General features: G+C 49.8%; 1 protein-coding gene across 1 annotated transcript in view; it reads left to right on the forward strand.

Annotated features, from left to right (window-relative positions):
- LOC136759337 (V-set and immunoglobulin domain-containing protein 10-like 2) overlaps window positions 1-21,117 on the forward strand; it is a 39,132-nt gene extending 18,015 nt beyond the window's left edge. Inside the window, exons 2-12 of the mRNA XM_066714281.1 lie at window positions 9,458-9,811; window positions 10,518-10,793; window positions 10,937-11,212; window positions 12,208-12,474; window positions 13,934-14,194; window positions 17,123-17,413; window positions 17,886-18,185; window positions 19,670-19,792; window positions 20,048-20,072; window positions 20,513-20,610; window positions 21,029-21,117. Coding sequence (XP_066570378.1) covers window positions 9,458-9,811; window positions 10,518-10,793; window positions 10,937-11,212; window positions 12,208-12,474; window positions 13,934-14,194; window positions 17,123-17,413; window positions 17,886-18,185; window positions 19,670-19,792; window positions 20,048-20,072; window positions 20,513-20,610; window positions 21,029-21,117 — 2,360 coding nt within the window. The remainder of the gene's footprint in view (window positions 1-9,457; window positions 9,812-10,517; window positions 10,794-10,936; window positions 11,213-12,207; window positions 12,475-13,933; window positions 14,195-17,122; window positions 17,414-17,885; window positions 18,186-19,669; window positions 19,793-20,047; window positions 20,073-20,512; window positions 20,611-21,028) is intronic.
- The last annotated feature ends 327 nt before the right edge of the window (window positions 21,118-21,444 follow it).

The raw sequence follows: 21,444 nt of genomic DNA on the forward strand, positions 1-21,444 counted from the left end.
GGAGGGAGAGAGACAGAGAGAGTGTGCACAGCTGGTAACAGCGTGATCGCAGCCCGGGCCCGTGGAGCACAGAGACCCTGAGAGCTACACTGGGACATCCTGGCAGCAACAGGTACCGCTGCCCAGTTGTGTTAGTGCATGCTCCATTTTGTGCTTGGTTTTTGTTACAGTGTCCTATCACAACACACTGCAGCCCAGCACTGTGACACTGAACACACTGCAGCTACACTGTGACACTACACTGTGACACTGCACTGTGCCATTACAATACACTATGACACTACACCACACTGTGATTCTACACTGCACTGTGACACTGCACTGTGTCACAACACTACACTGTGATGCTACACTACACTGTGACACTACACTGTGACTCTACACTACACTGTGACACTACACTGTGACACTACACTATGACACTACACCACACTGTGATTCTACACTGCACTGTGCCACCACACAACACTGTGACACTGCACTGTGTCACAACACTACACTGTGATGCTACACTACACTGTTACACTACACTGTGACTCTACACTACACTGTGACACTACACTGTGACTCTACACCACACTGTGACACTGCACTGTGTCACGACACTACACTGTGGCGCTACACTACACTGTGACACTACACTGTGACTCTACACTACACTGTGACACTACACTGTGACACTACACTATACTATGACACTACACTACACTGTGACACTACACTGTGACTCTACACTACACTGTGACTACACTACACTACACTGTGACACTACACTGTGACACTACACTACACTGTGACTCTACACTACACTGTGACACTACACTGTGACACTACACTATACTATGACACTACACTACACTGTGACACTACACTGTGACTACACTACACTACACTGTGACTACACTGTGACACTACACTGTGACACTACACTACACTGTGACACTACACTGTGACTCTACACTACACTGTGACACTACACTATACTATGACACTACACTACACTGTGACACTACACTGTGACTCTACACTACACTGTGACTACACTACACTACACTGTGACACTACACTGTGACTCTACACTACACTGTGACACTACACTGTGACACTACACTATACTATGACACTACACTACACTGTGACACTACACTGTGACTACACTACACTACACTGTGACTACACTAACTACACTGTGACACTACACTGTGACACTACACTACACTGTGACACTACACTGTGACTCTACACTACGCTGTGACACTACACTATACTATTACTCTACACTACACCACACTTTGATTTTACACTACACTGTGACACTACACTACACTGTGATTCTACACTACACTGTGACTACACTACACTACACTGTGACTCTACACTACACTACACTGTGATTCTACACTACACTGTGACACTACACTGTGACTCTACACTACACTGTGACTACACTACACTACACTGTGACTCTACACTACACTGTGACTCTACACTACACCACACTGTGATTCTACACTACACTGTGACACTACACTATACTATGACACTACACTACACTATGACACAACACTACACTGTGACTACACTACACTACACTGTGACTCTACACTAACCTGTGACACTACACTACACTGTGACTCTACACTACACTACACTACACTGTGACTACACTACACTGTGACTCTACACTACACCACACTGTGATTCTACACTACACCGTGACACTACACTGTGACACTACACTATGACACTATACTACACTGTGATTCTACACTACACTACACTGTGATTCTACACTACACTGTGACACTACACTGTGACACTACACTATACTATGACACTAAACTACACTATAACACTACACTACACTGTGACTCTACACTACACTACACTGTGACTCTACACTACACTGTGACTCTACACTACACTGTGACACTACACTGTGACACTACACTATACTATGACACTACACTACACTGTGACTCTACACTACACTGTGACTACACTACACTACACTGTGAATCTACACTACACTACACTGTGACTCTACACTACACTGTGACTACACTACACTACACTGTGACTCTACACTACACTGTGACTCTACACTACACTACACTGTGACTCTACACTACACTACACTGTGACTCTACACTACACTACACAACGCTGTAGCCCAGCACTGTAACACAACTTTCTCTCCAGCAGCCTCCTCTTCATTCCAGCGCAGTGATCAGGCCGCTCTCGTGTTGCCAGCGCTGAGAGCTCCAGCTGTGAGCCCCGCCGCACCTGAAAGCTCTTATTGTGCTGAAACAAACCAGATAAGATGAAACAATGTGGACCCCTCCCCCACCTCCATCATTCTCTATCAGATCCCTCTTTTCTTCTTGGCTTACTCATATTTTCCGACACAGCGGCTCCAGATGCCATGTGTCGCTCTGTACTGCTGCCATGTGCACAACTGGGCGGGGGGGCGCCTTGGGGGGTAAAAATAAGTGCCGTGCCTCACTGAGAAAGAATCCCCCCCACCCACCCCCTGCTGGTCCTGACTGAATCACATTTTCTCTCTCGTCTCCTAACTCCATACTTAGAGATTTGTATAAGATGATGATGACTTTCCTCCTTTGCTTTTACACCCCCCCCACGCTGCTGATGTGCGAACCTTGGCCGCATACAACCCTTTCCACAGCCACGTCCTCCTGCGCCCCTCAGGCTGGTCTTACTGCCCCCCTTCTCTTCTCCATCTCTCTCATAGAAGTTAAAAAAATTTAGGGTGATAGAGGCGGGCAGGTTGGCCAACCTCGACCTTAAATACAAGGGGGCTGTATTGAGGCTGGTCAATGTCTATGCCCCCACCAGCCAGAGAGAAAGAGTCCTCTTTCTCCCTCAGCTACGCCCGCTCCTGATCGGCACCTTACCGGTTATCATTTCAGGTGATTTCAACTGTGCTCTGAGGGATGTAGACCGGAGTAAGCCCCGCAATGATAGATCCAGCAGGGACCTGGCTGCGTTCGTGGAGGACTTTGAACTCTGCGACGCAGGTCGGGACCTGGTCCCCTTGTTCACCTGGGTGAGTTCTTCTGGCTCCTCCTTCTCCAGGATAGATCTCGTCCTCCTCAGTAAGCCACTGGAGAGGACCGCCATGTCTTCGGAGGCGGTCTTCTTTTCAGACCACAGGCTCCTGATGACAGAGGTGCTCATCCCGAGCACACGGGAGTCGGGGCCTGGGGTCTGGAAGCTCAACACCTCCCTGCTCGATGACCCTCGTGTTATTAAGACCTTTAGCAGATGCCTCGAGGAGTGGAGGACCCTGAAGGACCTTCTTGATTCTCCCATAGAGTGGTGGGAGATGGTGAAGAAAAGGACCAAGGGCTACTTCATTCAGCTGGGGAAACGGAAAGCTCGCGAGAGGCGGGCGAGATATTCCCATCTAAACGCCCGCCTCCAGCGCCTGAGTCTTTTACAGCTCAGAGGCTTCGACCTAGCTGAGGAGGTGGCCCGGGTCAAACTGAGTCTCTCCGCCCTCTATCGGGAGGAGCAAGAAAAGATCAAGGTCCTTTCCAGGGTCCGCATCATGGAGGACGACGACAAGTGCAGCCGCTTCTTCTTCAAGAAAACGAAGGAGAGGCAGCCTGCAATGTCCTCCATGATCGACTCCTCGGGGCAGGAGGTGGAGGGCAGAGAGGTTGTTGAGACAGTGGTGCGGGACTTCTACAGGGAGTTGTACGATCAGAAGGTGGTGGATCAAAATCTGATCCATCACTTTCTGTCCCTGTTGGAGTCCCGCAACGAGGGGGACGAGGAGGCGGAGGAGGATCCAGAGATCACCACCACTGAATTCTCCCAGGTGATAAAGAGTCTTAACTCTGGAAGGACACCGGGTCCCGATGGGATCCCTGCTGAATTCTATAAGATCTTTTGGGAGGTGCTTAAGGGAGATCTGGCTCAGGTCTTGGGGTCGATGTACAGAGAGGGTAGACTGGCCCCTTCTATGAAGAGGAGTATCCTCTCTCTTCTTCATAAGAAGGGAGATCCAAAGGATCTGAGGAACTGGCGGCCGGTCAACCTCCTGTGCACCGACTACAAGATACTGGCCAAAGCACTGACGCTCCGTCTGCAGCGGCCACTCCCTCAAGTCGTGGGTCCCGACCAGGTCTGCGGTGCCCGGGGGAGATCGGCGGCCGACAACGCCATGCTGCTCAGGGAAGTCGTGGCCTACTCGAACGAGAGAGGGCTTCCCCTGGTCCTAATCAGCCTGGACCAGGAGAAAGCCTTTGACAGAGTGGGCCACGAATACCTGCTGCTCGTTATGGAGAGGATGGGTCTTGCTCTTGGCCTGAGGAAGTGGGTTAAGATCATCTACAGCGGCCTAAGCAGCAGGGTCCTTGTGAACCGCCACCTGACCGAACCATTTCCGGTCAGGTCGGGGGTCCGACAGGGTTGTCCCCTGTCGGCCCTGCTATACGTCCTCTGTCTGCGATCCGCCGGGACGTCCGGGTGACAGGTTTCCATCTCCCGGGTTCCGGCGGAGAGCAACTGAAAGCCCTGGCCTATATGGACGATGTGGCCGTGGCCAGGGTTGAGGAACTGCTGGACGGCTTCTGCAGGGCGACGGGGGCCGCTGTCAATAGGGCCAAGAACGAGGTCTACCTCTCCAGAGCATGGCCTGTCGGCCGGGGCCCGCCGACCGTGTTCCCTGTGAAGCCATCCATCAAGGTTCTGGGGATCACGATCGACGGGACCAACACGGGCACCCGGAGCTGGGAGGAGGCTTAATCTATAGTCCAAAGAAAGATCCACGGCTGGAGCACAAGGACCTTGACGATGGCCGGTAAGGTGCTGGTCATAAAGGCCATCCTCTTCCCGATACTCCTCTATGTAGGAATGATCTTCCCCCCAGACAAGGTCGTCGCAAAACTAGTGACCAGGATTATATTTCGGTTTGTCTGGGGGAGCAAAATGGAGAGGCTGAAGAAAGTGCAAATGGTGAAGGGTACCCTGGATGGAGGCAGGGGGGTCCCGGACGTTGTGCGGCTGATAAAGGCACAGGGGCTGGCCTACGTGGTCAAGAACATCCAGGCTGCTGGCAAGAAAGTGAGTTTTATGAACCGCTTCTACTTTGCCAGCAGCCTGAGACCATTCGGCCTCTGCGCCATGGACAACACCAAGCCGCACTCGTGGGATCCCCCGCCGTTCTACAGGGCGCTCCGAGCCTTTGCGCTCGAAGTAGGCCTCCATAAAGTCGTGCTGGCCTCCTGGGATTATAAGACCATCTATAGCCAGATCTACCCAGGAGACCAGCCGGATAGAAGATTTCCCTCCCGAAACCTGCCGGTTTATCTGGGCTAACGCTACGCACGTTTGCCTCACAAATACGCAGAAAGATGTCTCCTGGATGGCTGTGAGTTGGTGTCTCCCCACCCGAGTGTTCATGCACAGAAGGGGCCTAGCCCTTTATGACATCTGCCCCTATAAGGGTTGCCTGGGGAAGGAGACGGAGGCTCACATCTTTAGAGATTGCCCCTCCGCCTACAGGGTCTGGCTCCTGTTTTTTCCGTTCCTCCACAGGTTTGCCGCTCCTGCGCGGGCGACCGCCAGCAGATCTTATATGGTCCAGCCAGGGGATTAACATCTTCCACCCTGAGGTGCTGGTGGCGTGTCATCTGCGCAGTGAAGCAGGCCCTGTGGGAGGGACGGAATATCTGTCTATTCAATAAGCAGGAGCTGGACTCGATCGTCATCGCGCGGAGGGGCATGGTACTCGTGAGGGACTATGTCAATCTGGAGGTCCATCAGAGGAGCAAGGAGGAAGCCTTTAGGAACTGACATATACAAGATCTGCGGGAGCTCAGGATCCCATGATGGGACCCACCTCCGGGGACGGTCATCTCCCCCTGCTGGAGCCCGAGTCCAAGATCTTTTAACTATTTTATGAATGATTGTCTTTTAAAATGACTTTTAAAAATGAATTTTAACTGTTTTTAAAGATTTAGTTGTTTTTAAAACACTAGTTGTTTGGGTTTTTTTTTTTGGTTTAGTTTTGTTCTATTTATTTGTCAAATACATTGACCGTTTTGGATTAATTTTAAATGCATTGGACCGTTTTTGTTTGTTTTTTATTTTTACCATTTTAATTGTTTCTTTATTTTGTCCGGTGCATTTTCAGTTATTTTCAATGTATTTGACTTTTATGTTGGTAGCAGTTTGCTTTAATCACGTTTGTTTTGTTGTTTTGTGCACTTGTTTATTTGAAGTTCATTTATTTTGTTTACGTTACGTTTAAATTAAAGATTTAAAATTTTTAAATGATTTTATGAATTGATTTTTAAAAAATTAAAGTATTAAAATTTGTATGAATGTTTTTATTGTAATGTAAAATACTTTTAACAATAAAACAGTATTCTCCATCTCTCTCTCTCTCTCTCATTCTCCCTCCCTCCCTTCCTTCCTCCTGCTCTAACCAGAGACCCAACCCTGTCTGCTGCTGAATCACAATCCTTCCCTGTCTCCTCTCCCTCTCTCCCCCGTGCCAGAGACACGGTCTGTCCTCTCTGCAGCACACGTCTCGCCCTCCCTAGACACCGAGCGTAGAGGAAATGTTTGTTGTACTGTTTGTGTACAACACACACACAACCATACACATAGGCAATTATCATTCCTCAGACCGCACGGCCCGTCGGAGACGCAGCATCAACCCTCTGCTATTTTTAACTCATTGCGGAGAAATGGCAGTTTGATTACATGGAGAGGAGAGAGAGGCGAGCACAGTGCAGTATTGCATTACTGCGCAGAACGTGATCGCTACCTCCCTCTTACTGTGTGATTGTGTTGCTGATACGGTGATCTCCTTCCTGGAAAGAGAGTAGGGCCCTGGGCTGGGAGGGTGCCAGTCAGTGTGGTATTTCAGTGTATGTCCTAGATATTTTAATGATTTTAGGCCCATGTCCTGTTATGTAAACAAACCCAACATTTTGGGACCAGCTCCCCTCGGACACTAATGGATTGTTCCTTTGTTTGGGGTTGTTGCCGGTGCAGTGTTGTGATATTGGGGACCACAGGGCCCAGCCAGCACTGATGGGATTTTACATTGAGGGGCCCCTACACATTTACCCACAATGCACCCTGTCCCAGAGCTGGGAGTGGAGCACAGCAGGTTAAAAGAGGAGCTGTAGACACCTCTCCTGACCTCACTCCTATAGCTGGAACACCTCTGGGAGGAACTGGAACAGCAAATGGCACCGTATGCCTGTACTGTGGTTAAATACTTTATGAGCTAACTATAAATACAACAGATATATAATTACAGTATAATGTTTATTTCATTGCAATATACTTCAAATAAGGACTTGCAGGACACAATGTTCTTCACATATCTCTTCCATATGGGTGTGTGCATGTGTATCTGTCCATCTCTGTCTGTGTATCTGTCTTTCTGTATGTGTGTTGTGTGTGTGTGTGTGTCTGTGTATGTTTGTGTGTGTCTGTGTGTGTCTGTGTGTGTGTTGTCTGTGTATGTTTGTGTGTGAGTGTGTTGTCTGTGTGTGAGTGTTTTGTCTGAGTTCCCGTCCTGCACTGTACCACACGAGACGCGATTTATCCCTCCACCCTCAATTATAGATGAGAGACAGGTATCATCCTGACACCCGACACCTCCCTCCCTCTGTCTTACTGTTACACGTCCCATACACACGGGACAGCGGGGGGGTGAGAAGACAGGAGAGAGGAGGAGAGAGGAGCACACCGCTAAATAATTCACCCTGAATCAGGCACAGGTCTCCAGATCTCCTCTCAGTCAGTTCCCAGCTGTCGGCCGAGCGAGTCAGTGTGGAGGAGAGCGCCGGGGCCGGAGACACGGATTGGGAGAGAAATCCAGGAGAAATTCCCAGGGAAGGGAGGAGGAACACATTCCCGTCTTCGGCGCCACACGCTGTCCTGTCGTCCCCGAGGTGCAGCCAGTTCCCTGCGCATCATGGCACCATGGGGGGGGGACTAACCTGGGTGCGCTGCCTCTCTCTGTCCCTCTGCCTCCTCCCCCTCGTCCTGCAAGGTAAGATGTTCTGCGACGATCGGTTTGAAAGAGTCTAGATGCGTGGCAGAAAGTGTTACCCCTCTACAGAGAGTTGGGGGGGAGGAAGTAGGCTATGGTTTTCGACAACTCCCGAATTTCTCTCCACGCCACAAGGAGGGGCCCAGCTCAGCAGCCCTGCGCACTGAGAACAAACGCAGAGCTGGAGAAATGAGTCCGGGAGTGACCAGCCACTCTGCCGGCTCACAGGGGCCCAGTAGGCCACAGGGGGGCACTGTTGAGCTGCAAGCACAGAGAAGTGGCCACTTATGTGGATTAAGGAATACTGGTCATAGTGGGCAATGAAACATAAGAACATAAGAGAATGTCCAATCGAGAGGAGTCCATTCGCCCCATCGTGCTTGTTTGGTGTCCATTAATAACTAAGTGATCCAAGGATCCTATCCAGTCTGTTTTTGAATTTCCAAATTGTCTCTTCGGGAGTTTGTTCAGATTGTGACGCCTCTCTGTGTGAAGAAGTGTCTCCTGTTTTCTGTCTTGAATGACTTGAAGCCCAATTTCCATTTGTGTCCCCGGGTGCGTGTGTCCCTGCAGATCTGGAAAAGCTCCTCTGGTTTGATGTGGTCGATGCCTTTCATGATTTTGAAGACTTGGATCAAGTCCCCACGTAGTCTCCTCTGTTCCAGGGTGAAAAGGTTCAGGTCCTCAGTCTCTCAGTAGGACATTCCCTTCAGACCTGGAATAAGTCTGGTTGCTCTCCTCTGAACTGCCTCTAGAGCAGCGATATCTTTCTTGAAGTGTGGAGCCCAGAACTGTCCACAGTATCCAGATGAGCTCTAACTAGTGCATTGTACAGTCTGAACATCACTGCCCTTGTTCTCAGTTCTACACTTTTGACAATATACCCTAGCATTGCGTTTGCCTTTTTTATTGCTTCCCCACATTGCTTGGATGGAGAAAGTGAGGAGTCCACATAGACTCCTAGGTCTTTCTCATGCGTTACTTCATCTAGTTCTATTCCTCCCACAGTGTAATTATAGTGGACATTTTTGTTACCTGCATGTATTACCTTGCACTTGTCCACATTGAATTTCATCTGCCAGGTGTCGGCCCACAACTGAATATTATCTAAGTCCCTCTGAATAGCCTGTGCTGCCGAGATTGTATCTGCTGAGCCACCTATTTTATATCCAGTGTTGACAGACTATAGGGCCCAGACTGGAGCGGCGCTGTGGGGACTATAGGGCCCAGACTGTGCTTTGGTGCTCAGAACTGATTCTATTCTATTATTAATTTATTTCCGATTTAATCAAAGCTTCAGTTCTTCAGGTTGAATCTAAACTTGCCTGGGGAGGCCACTACAATAGAGAGGCACTGTTCTGATGTGTGTCTCTGTCTCTGTGTGTGTCTGTGTCTGTATCTGTGTGTCATCAGGGCTGGTCATCCCAGACCAGGAGGAGGTGCAGTATATACGAGTTGTGACTAAAGGCGTGGTGGGCCGCTCGGTGATGCTGGAATGCGGTTCCTCGCTGCCCAACATCTACTTCTGGGGCTTCACGCAGCCCGGCACCGTGGCCATTCGCTCCCTGGTCTACGGCTATGGCCAGGGGCCCCGGATGCAGAAGCTGGCCAGCACCCTGGGGGAGCTGAGTGTCATCTCCGGCAGTGCCTCCCTGGTCATAGACAAGCTGTCCCTGCTCGCTGAGGGCCTGTACACCTGCCAGGCCCTGTATGACTCCAATGAGGGTGCCAATGTCACCTTCTACCACATCCAGTTGCTGGTCCTCGGTGAGGGTGGGAGGCGCTGAGCTCTGTGTGCCACTTGGGGCATGTGCTTTGTCTTTGTAAATACCTTGGCCTGCCCTGGCCGTCACATCCCAAGAGGGCTGCAGTACATCTGTGTGTGACTCCTGTACCTGTGTGTGTGTATAGCAATGTATTATAACAATACAGACAGCAATAAATTAAATGCTTTTACTTCACCTGTTTGCTGGTTCACCTATTTCTGTGTCTAATACACCTGTGTGTACTATATCTGTGTGTACTATACTATACCTTTGTGTACTACACCTGTATGTGCTATATCTGTGTGTACTACAGCTGTGTATGCTATACCTGTGTGTACTATACCTCTATGCACCGTATCTGTGTGTACTATACTATATCTGTGTGTACTACACCTTTGTGTGCCAAAACATTGTGTACTACACCTATGTGTACTATATCTGTGTATTTTACAACTGTATGTACTATATCTTTGTCTGCTACACCTATATGTGCTATACCTGTGTTTACTACACCTGTGTGTGCTATACCTGTATGTACCACACCTGTGTGTGCTATACCTGTGTGTACTATACCTATATGTACTTCAGCTGAAGGTGCTATACCTGTGTGTATGATACAGCACATACCTATGTGCACTAGACCTGATTGTGCCGTGCCCGTGAGTGCTGTATCAGTGTGCCCCTGCTGTGTGTGCTTCTCCCCGCAGTGCCGGTGTCCAAGCCCTCCATTGTGGTGAGTGAGTCGTCCCCGGTGGAGAACGAACCGCTGTGGATGGAGTGCAGGCTGGAGAACGGCACGGGCCCCATCCAGTACCTTTGGGAGCGGGAGGGGCAGGACCGCATGGTGGTGACCGTCGCTGAGGCCAACGGCAGCCTGGTCAACCTGACGGGGGTCAACCGCAACCACACGGGCTGGTACAGCTGCCGGGCGCGCAATGAGGTGAATGAGGAGCGCAGCCAACGCATCTGGCTGGACATCATCTGTGAGTGCTACCACCGCCGCCCCTCATCAGTCACCTAATCTGAACCGACCAATCAGTAAACGGGAACACATGCTCTCACAAACACGTCAAACTCGTGTGTCTCCGTGTCTCTCTCTCTCTCTCTCTCTCTCTCTCTCTTCCAGACGGCCCGGACGAGCCCATTATAAACATCACACCGTACGCGGTGAGCGATCGGGGGTACACGGCGGTGGAGCTGGACACTGTGTCGCTGCTGTGCCAGGCCCCCTCCAACCCGCCCAGCCAGTACGTGTGGTTCTACAACAACTCACAGGTGTACGCCGGCCAGCAGCTCACCATCAGCAAGATCCTGCGCATGCACACGGGCTACTACACCTGCCTGGCCCAGAACTCCTTCCTCAACACCCGCACCAAGACCACCGTCACCCTCACTGTCTACTGTGAGTCCCCCCCCACCACCCCTGTGGCTGGGCCCTGACTGGCAGAGCCCATAGAGACGCTGGGATGGGTCTGGAGCTTCGCTGTGCCTCTTGCTCTCTCTGCTCCTTTCCTCTTTTGTTCCCTCGTTCCACATATTCACTCTCTCTCTCCATCTGTCTCCTGTCAGCCCCACCCCCCCTCCATTTCCATTCACCTGTAACTTTATGGTTATCTTCTTCTTCTTCTATTTGCTGAGAATCCTCTCCCATGCCACAATCCTCGATCCTGATGCATCCACACCTGCGAACACCTCTTGCACACGTCTTTCCTTTCCCTTCAGCCCCCCCACCCCCACGTCATTCTGTTTTCCAATATCCAAGCATGTCTGATCATCCCCTCCCTTCCTCCAACACACTTTCACTTTCACTGACACTGCACACCAACACTGACACACACACACACACACACATACACGCACAGTCTATACCGGGGCCCCTGACAGCCGTCTCAAGATTATGGACGTGTCGATCTCCACGTCTCTCGAGCCGTGCTGCCCGGAGGGAAGCCCAGAGGAGCAGAACAGGTAACTCCGGCACGTGGCCGTCACTCCACCCCTTCCACCCTGGACTCCCCTTTTATCCACCCCCCCCACCCCCATTGGCTTGGCTTCTTCGGTTCTTCGGCCACATTTCCTGTTTGAACTGCCAGGCTTTTGCAGGCTGCTCTAGGCAACGCGTGTGAGAACTTGGGGTGTCAGCTCTGTGACCCGGAGACAACTGACACTGTATCAATGAGATCTCCTGGATCTCTGGGTTTCCTTCCCCCATTTCCCATCCCTCAATCCTCTTGTTCCTCCACAATCGTCCCCTTTACCCCTTTAGTTCTCTGTGCTTTCCCTGTATTATTCCCCCCCCCCCACTTCAGCCCTGCCTCTGATCCTCCCGTTTACAATTAAACCCACCGCACCCCACCTCCTTCTCCACCCCCACCCCCACCCCCTCACACCTCCACACAGATCTTCCCGACGGGAACCCGACCTGCAACATCCTCCCCGCTAACAACTACACGGACCTGACGCTGTGGTGCTCCTGGGAGGGGGGGTACCCACTGGCCTCCCTGAGCTGGAACCCCCCCCTGCCAGGAGAGAGCGAGAAGGCAGGGGGCTCCTTCTCCAATGCCACGCAGCTGCGCCTGGGCTCCAAGACACTGGACAAGTCCACCTTCACCTGCCAGGCCTCACACCCCGCTCTCAAGACCAGCGCGACCTGCACCTTGACGGCGAGTGAGTCCCCCCCCCAACATATCCTACACTGGCACACACCAGCACTGCGAGCCTTCACAGCACTACTCTAGCGCAAGTCTACCACAGTAAATGTACTATAGCATTATGGCACATTTGACATGGTTGATAGGGGCGGCTTGTTGCGCTGTTCGGAAATCACACAAGTGGACCTGCGTATGGGAGGGAGTTTTTGCAAAGGGCGAAAATTGCCATGCATGACCTATGCTGCCTTGAGGGTATCGCAACATTACAGCGAGACAAATACCTCAACAACATCACCACACGTCCAATTACAGCACAGACAAAAACAGCTTGTGCCACTAACAGTGCAGTACTGTCACCGCGCTGACTATTAAACCACAGACTAAAACATCTCTTGACAATACATTGCAGTGACACCAGTCTGTCCTATATGAAGCTTCCCGTCACAGCACAGTAACCCTTCTTAACATCATACACTGCTAACAAATATTATCAGCAGTCACGTTTTCAGATGTACATATGGGTTGTGGGCTTTCCTAATGACCCATCACAGCTAACAATGACATCACACCCTGACACGCTGACATCACACCCAGACACACCAACATCAAACTGAAATGTTTACATTATTGTTTACAAAACATTATTTAAAAACTGTTGGAATTGTGACTAATGAAACAGGAGAGAGATGCGGGATAATTCAAAAACATCAAAGATAAGCTCAACAAGACCAGGGGTAAAACTCGTAGATCTAGTACTAGTATCAAAGTTTCACAATGACCTTTTCATTCTTACATTTGCTTCCAAATAAAAGCCAAAACTACCATTCTCTAAAACCTCGCCACTGCCATATGTTTACCGAACAGAAATCAGTTGCAATGCAATGGTGAAGGGTGAAGCAAAATACAAGGAAAACAAAAAGGTCTCTGCGTCCCAGTGAGTCCTAAAATGTAATCTTAGATCATAAGGAAAGCAATACTTGCAATTTGTTTTTCAAATGAATGTCCATGTTCTCAAAACAATAACATTAGTTATATATTTGTTGTGATTTTGCCGAATTGAACAGGTGAGAGACAAGGGTGATGAAAGAGATGAGATCATGGCGTACAATTAAAATGAATACCAACCAACACAAATAGCAGTGGAAAATGGGAGATTAGAGTAGAATATGTGCAAATGAAAAATATTTTATATTTCAGAATGACCCTTTCTTTCTTGTATTTGTTTCCAAATTAAAGCAAACTCTCCCATGCTCGAAAACCTGCCCACTGCCCAATTTAAAATTACACCAATCAGGTGTGACCATAGTCTTTCCTGATTGGTGGATTCAGGCCTCAGTTAAGTGAGGTTAAGTGACTGCTTTAGGCAATAACAACTTTTTTTATTCATATGGTAATAGTGGATGAAAACAATTCAATAAAAATGACTTACCCTGCTCTGATTGTCCCTCCCGGGCCGCTGTTCCCTGTGTGCTCAGTGCTGCCCCCTGTCGAGCCGGGCTGCTTCGCTGTGGCGACGCAGAACAACGAGTACCTGATGCTGTCCTGCAACTGGGAGGGGGGCTCACCGCGAGCGCTGCTGCAGTGGGTCAGTGGAGACGGGGTTGTCCAGGGCAGCTCTGAGGAGAACGCCAACATCGTGGTCATCAAGTCCAGCGGCGCCTACAGCGGCAAGCAGTTTGTGTGCCGGGCCAAGCACCCGCTGTCCACCGGGAGCCAGCAGTGCCAGCTCAAACTGGGTGAGGTCACGGCTGCTCCGCCTGCTCCTGCCACCCAGTCATTCAAAATGACATTGCTGTAGATCCCACAAGTGGTGTCAATCTTGTACAAGCAAACAGAAGTAGAAAAGAGGGATTGAGTCACATACACACAAACACACACACAGATAGATTGGTTGTATTAGAACATAAGAGAGTGTCCAATCGAGAGGAGGCCATTCGCCCCATCGTGCTCGTTTGGTGTCCATTAATAACTAAGTGATCAAGGATCCTATCCAGTCTGTTTTTGAATTTTCCCAAATTGTCTCTTCAGCCACATCGCTGGGGAGTTTGTTCAGATTGTGACGCCTCTCTGTGTGAAGAAGTGTCTCCTGTTTTCTGTCTTGAATGCCTTGAAGCCCAATTTCCATTTGTGTCCCCGGGTGCGTGTGTCCCTGCTGATCTGGAAAAGCTCCTCTGGTTTGATGTGGTCGATGCCTTTCATGATTTTGAAGACTTGAATCAAGAAGGTTCAGTTCCTCAGTCTCTCAGTAGGACTTTCCCTTCAGACCTGGAATAAGTCTGGTTGCTCTCCTCTGAACTGCCTCTAGAGCAGCGATGTCTTTCTTGAAGTGTGGAGCCCAGAACTGTCCACAGTATCCAGATGAGCTCTAACTAGTGCATTGTACAGTCTGAACATCACTGCCCTTGTTCTCAATTCTACACTTTTGACAATATACCCTAACATTGTGTTTGCCTTTTTTATTGCTTCCCCACATTGTTTGGATGGGGAAAGTGAGGAGTCCACATACAGTGCCTTGCAAAATTATTCACCCCCTTGGCATTTTTTCTATTTTGGTGCATTACAACCTGTAATTTAAATTGATTTTTATTTTGATTTAATGTAATGGACATACACAAATTGGTGAAGTGAAATGAAAAAATAACTTGTTTTAAAAAATTCTAAACAATAAAAAACAGAAAAGTGGTGCGTGCATATGTGTTCACCTCCTTTGCTATGAAGCCCCTAAATAAGATCTGGTGCAACCAATAGCCTTCAGAAGTCACATAATTAGTTAAATAAAGTCCACCCGTGTGCAATCTAAGTGTCACATGATCTGTCACATGATCTCAGTATATACACACCTGTTCTGGAAGGCCCCAGAGTCTGCAACACCACTGAGCAAGGGGCACCACCAAGAAAGCGGCACCATGAAGACCAAGGAGCTCTCAAAACATGTCAGGGACAAAGTTGTGCAGAAGTACAGATTAGGGTTGGGTTATAAAAAAATATCTGAAACCTTAAACATCACACAGAGCACCATTAAATCCATTATTAAAAAATGGATAGAAAATGGCACCACAACAAACCTGCCAAGAGAGGGCCGCCCACCAAAACTCACGGACCAGGCAAAGACAGCATTAATCATAGAGGCAACAAAGAGACCAAAGATAACCCTGAAGGAGCTTTAAGCCGTACACTCCACAGAGCTGGGCTTTACGGAAGAGTGGCCAGAAAAAAGCCATTGTTTAAATAAAAAAAACAGGTTTGCTGTTCGCCTAAAGAACAGAAGAAGGTACTCTGGTCAGATGAGACTAAAATTTAGCTTTTTGGCCATCAAGGAAAACGCTATGTCTGGTGCAAACCCAACCCCGAGAACACCATCCCCACAGTGAAGCATGGTGGTGGCAGCATCATGCTGTGGGGATGTTTTTCATCGGCAGGGACTGGGAAACTGGTCAGAATTGAAGGAATGATGGATGGAGCTAAATACATGGAAATTCTTGAGGGAAACCTGTTTCAGTCTTCCAAAGATTTGAGACTGGGACGGAGGTTCACCTTCCAGCAGGACAATGACCCTAAGCATACTGCTAAAGCAACACTCGAGTGGTTTAAGGGGAAACATTTAAATGTCTTGGAATGGCCCAGTCAAAGCCCAGACCTCAATACAATTGAGAATCTGTGGTATGACTTAAAGATTGCTGTACACCAGCGGGACCCATCCAACTTGAAGGAGCTGGAGCAGTTGAAGAATGGGCAAAAATCCCAGTGGCTAGATGTGCCCAGCTTATAGAGACGTACCCTAAGAGACGTGCAGCTGTAATTGCTGCAAAAGGTGGCTCTACAAAGTACTGACTTTGGGGGGGGTGAATAGTTATTCACACTCATGTTTTCTGTTTTTTTGTTGTCTTATTCCTTGTTTGTTTCACAATAAGTGGTAGGCATGTTGTGTAAATCAAATGATACAAACCCCTCAAAAAATAATTTCCAGGTTGTAAGGCAACAAAATAGGAAAAATGCCAAGGGGGATGAATACTTTCACAAGGCACTGTAAACTCCTAGGTCTTTCTCATGCGTTACTTCTTCCAGTTCTATTCCACCCATAGTGTAATTATAGTGGACATTTGTATTACCTGCATAAGAACATAAGGAAGTTTACAATTGAGAGGAGACCATTCGACCCATCATGCTCGTTTGTAATACCTTGCACTTACCTGCCTGGTGTCGGCCCCGCGACTGAATATTATCTGAGTCCCTTTGAATAACCTGTGCCGCTGAGATTGTATCTGCTGAGCCACCTATTTTAGTATCATCTGCAAATTTGACAAGTTTGCTAACTATCCCAGAGTCCAGATCATTAATATAGATTAGAAACAGCAAAGGCCCTATTACTGATCCCTGTGGAACTCCACTAACAACCTCACTGCAGTTAGAAGCGACTCCTCTAATCGACACCCTTTGTATTGTATTGGTTGAACACTGAATACAATTTTAAGCTCAATTATAGAACAATCCCAACTTGCCACCACCATAGAAAAAGTAGAGGATTGTGGGAAATGCCAAGGATCCATCATAATGAAGCCCTTATCCGGCACCAGCGCAGTGCGGTTTTACTCCCAGGCCTCGCTGCCAAGGTTCAGCCTCCCATCAGCAGTGTCTTGTGTGTGACGGCGCCCCCTGTGTTGCAGAGGCACCGGTGCTGGTGACGCAGCGCAGCGTGGTGTCGGTGTTCGAGGGCAGTGACGTGCAGCTCACCTGCGTGCTGAAGGCCACCTACCCGGCCTCCGAGATCACCTGGTACAACAACCAGCGGAAGAAGGTGTGGGATGCGCCGCAGAAGTACCTGCTGCACCGGGAGGCCGCCTGGGCCAACCTGACAGTGCGCGAGACGGACGGGGCGCAGGACAGCGGCCAGTACTGGTGCTCCGCCACCAATGCCGTGGGGGGGGCGCAGATCCCCATCACGCTCAACGTGCAGAGTGAGAGTCCCACCGCCCAGCTGTGTGTTTAACAGCCCAGCACACAAACTACATACACACACAAACTCCTCAATAACACACACTCACTTGCACACACACAAACTACACACATACACTACACAAACACATACACAAAACCACCCACCAAGACATACAGACACACTGTATGAAGCAAGAAAAAGAAAGAAGAAAAAACCCTACCACACACACACACACAGAGCCAGACATACTGTGGAAACTCACACACACACACACGCAGCCTACAGCAGAAAACACTGTGAGACCAACTGGCAAAGCTGACAGCCTAATGTGAAGGAAATGCCAGAGACGCGGGACCGAAGACACTGCCAGCTCTCAGCAGCCAGTATAGAGTGTTCTCACACAGCCCGGTCGCCCCAGAGCACGAGACAAACATCCCACCTCTCTCTCCCTCTCTCCCTCCCTCCCGCTCCCGCTGTCCCCCGTATCCCAGGGTACCCCAGCCCCCCGAACGTGACTATCTCCAAGATCCTGTACAACACCCGGCAGCGCACCGAGGTGGAGCTGGAGTGGGCCACCCGCGGGACGGGGGACCTGACCGGCTTCGTGGTGGAGCGCCAGATGTCCAGCCGGTCGGGGGAGCGGGGGGCCTGGGAGATGGTGGCCAACGAGATCGAGCCGCACATGCGCGGGCACAAGATTGCCGGCCTGGACCCCGGCACGCTGTACGCCTTCCGCATCTTGGCCATCAACCACCGCACCCGGGGGTATCCCTCCGAGGTCAAGACCCCAGGTGAGAGGAGGGTGGGAGTGATAGTGTGTGATGGAGGGATGAGTTGGCACAGCTGCCCCCACTGGCTGCCCTCTGCCTGGGCACCGAAACCAAGGTATTACCGCTGGAATCACGCCACGAGTGACGAGACAGACTGCTCCCCCACTTGGATATGTACAAAGACACACAGGTTTATTTTGGATAACCGCACAGCTGACACACTTTACACAGGTGGGGGTGGTCTGGTGTTCTGGATCTCCATCCCTTTAATAACGGGCTCTTGAGACGGGTCCACAGACACGGCAGACACATCCCTTCACGGAATATGCAGTCATTCCTACGGACAGTCCCGGGCGGAAAATCAGAAGGGGTTAGACTGGGGGGGTTGCTATTAAAAATGACCAGGAAAATGAAGCCAACAGAAACACATGCTAATGTGGCCATTAAAATAATAGCTGCAAATAAGGTCTGCCTGAGTTAAAAAATGTGCTTTTGTCCAGAAAAGAGCTTGGAAAAATCATAGCTGTGGAGGAGGGGAGGGAAGGGAAGGGAGGGAGAGAGGGAGGGCAGCCCTAGTCAACACAACACCCTGAGAGTTCACACACACACACACACACGCACACACACAGTCTCGGTCTGCGCAACTGGAAAGAGGAGCAGCTGTCTGACACTAATGTCTGTATGTTTTGCTCTCCCTTCAGGTGAAAGACACACTCCTACACCACACCCACACACCCCACCCCCGCTGTCCCCTGCCTCTCCCCTGTCACGTGACTTCCCTGTCCCCTGTCCATGTGATCTGCACTCTCCCCCTGACCTACGACTCTCTCTCTAGGTGCACTGTCACGTAACCTAACCTGTGCCCTGGACCCTAACCTTGACCTTTGCCCCCTCTCCCAGCATTGCTGTGGAGCAATGAAACCTTGACTGTCAGCGGGATGTGTGCATGCGTGTGCGTGCGTGCGATTATTTTTGGCATCTTAGAACACACAACACAGAGCGTTTTGGTTCGACTCCTCAGGGAGAGGTTCGAGTGCGTGTGTATTTCAGCACACTGTGTGCTCTTGGCTTACACCGCTGTTTTCTCGGGATTTGATCGAGAATCTGACAGAGGAGTGGAAGTTTAGCACTGCTGCAGGCATGTGCATGATTACTCTGCTGTCCCAGTTGCCTCCCTCTGCTCAAAGCGTGTGTTTACTGTGCTTTACCATGGTTCTACAAAGACCTGGACACAATATCATGAAAAAGACACCAGAACTAACAGCCCAAGTAGGAACTGACTAAGTATTCATACGTAAGAACTGACATCAGGTAGCCATATGACCTCTCCTACTATGACTACCATTATTATTGTTATTACTATGATTATTATAATGAGTATGAAGTCATTTAGCAGGTGGCCTGATAGTGTTGAGAGTGTGTGGTTGTGTTTGCTGGGAGCTGGGTGAGTGCCCTGGGCTCCGGCTGGTTGCTGGGAGGGTGACAGAGGCTGTGCTGTCTTTCAGCCGACCCCCCCTTCAACGCCTACCCTGCGGTGATAGGGGCGGCTGTGGCAGGGATGATCGTGGCCACGGTTGGAACCCTGTTGGTCTTCCAGTATGTGGTGAGGAACCGCACCAACAACCCCCGTGAGTGCAGCCCCTCTGCAGTCCTGCACACACACACACCTGCACACACACACACACACACACACACACACACAGACACAGAGCCCTGCACAGACACAGACACAGACATACACACGTGTACAGAAACACACACACAGTGCCCTGCAGAGACACATATGCACACAGACAGACAGACAGACAGAAACACACACACACACACCTGCACACAGTCACTCGGCACTGTAAAGTGACTCAGTTTTGTGTTTGTTTCTGCAGGTCTCCACAACATGTTATTTGGAATGTGAGTATGGATTTAATGGATTGTGTGGATTTGAGGCATTTCATTGTCACAGGGGAACAAAGAATAAAATAGAAAAATCAGTTAGGTGGCCTGTGTGAGTCTTGTGGTCCTGATATCAGTCTTTGTTAGTGTTGGTATGTAATGCCACCACGTCTGTTGTTAGTGCGTGATGCCAACATGTGATGTCAGTGTGCCAGAAAGTCAGGGTATGACATCAGTGTGTCTGGGTGTGGTGTCAGTATTTCAGCATGTTGGGGTATGATGTCAGTGTTTCAGTGTCAGGATGTGATGTCAGCATTTCAGGATGTCAAGGTATGATGTCAGTGTGTCAGGGTGTGATGTCAGTGAGTGAGGTCAGGTTGTTTCAAGAGTGTCAGAGTGTGATGCCAGGGTGTTAGTGAGTCAGAGTGTTATGTCAGTGCGTAATCATCCCTCTGCAGGCCGCCAGCGGAGTCCAGAGAAAACATTAGTAACCCAGAGGATGAAGAGGGGGCCGGAGGGCTGCAAGGACCAGAGGGAGGCGGGGAGGCCAGCGAAGGTACCGGTCTGTGCATCTGTGTGCAGCTGTTCTCCAGAACTGACTATCTGGCTAATTTAGGAATCCCTGTCAGGTCTTTAAAATTGTCTCTTTTCAATCGTGGGACATGTACAGTGGGTCTCGCAGAACTTGACTAGCACTTGTGTTGGATGACCCTGCGTGGGCAGAATAGGACTAATGCTGATCTTGGTCTGTGAAACCAGCCCTCAGAGTTCATCTGAAGAAGTGTGTTCCGGCCAGCTGCAACTCCTGAACGTTTTACCATTACGAGTCAGAGTGTGATCTCTGGAAGAAATAGTCCTTAGCTAAACAGCCCCAGTAACAAGGGGGAAGCATATCTATTTTATGGAAGTTTGAGGGCAATACTAAGGGGAACAGGAAGTTAAAGCCCTTCCTGACACTCTTCTCTCTGTTACAGAAGGAGGTGCGGCCGCCTCGAGCCCCTCCCCTCCCACGGATGCTCCTCCCCCTGTCAACGTCACCATCACGGTCACGGCAACCAGCTGAGAGGAGCTACGGCAACCATACACACACACACGCATGCACGCACGCACGTGAACACGCACATGCACACGCACACACACACGTGAACACGCACACGTTCACACTACTACGGCTGCACCGTCACACATTTACCTATTTCCTTTGGTTTCTGTACTTTATTACCCTCTACCGACTTCTTTAAGTGACTTCCAGGATGTTTTCTGGAGCTCTCAACCACTAAACTAACCCAGTTATTTAATCCATTAGACATACATTACATGATGTGAAAGACATTTCCACTTGATAGCTTGCAGTTCCAGCCGCCCACATGCTATGACATTCACACCATGT

This window comes from Amia ocellicauda, chromosome 1 (assembly GCF_036373705.1).
Source record: "Amia ocellicauda isolate fAmiCal2 chromosome 1, fAmiCal2.hap1, whole genome shotgun sequence".
In the NCBI taxonomy this organism is placed as follows: Eukaryota; Metazoa; Chordata; class Actinopteri; order Amiiformes; family Amiidae; genus Amia; species Amia ocellicauda.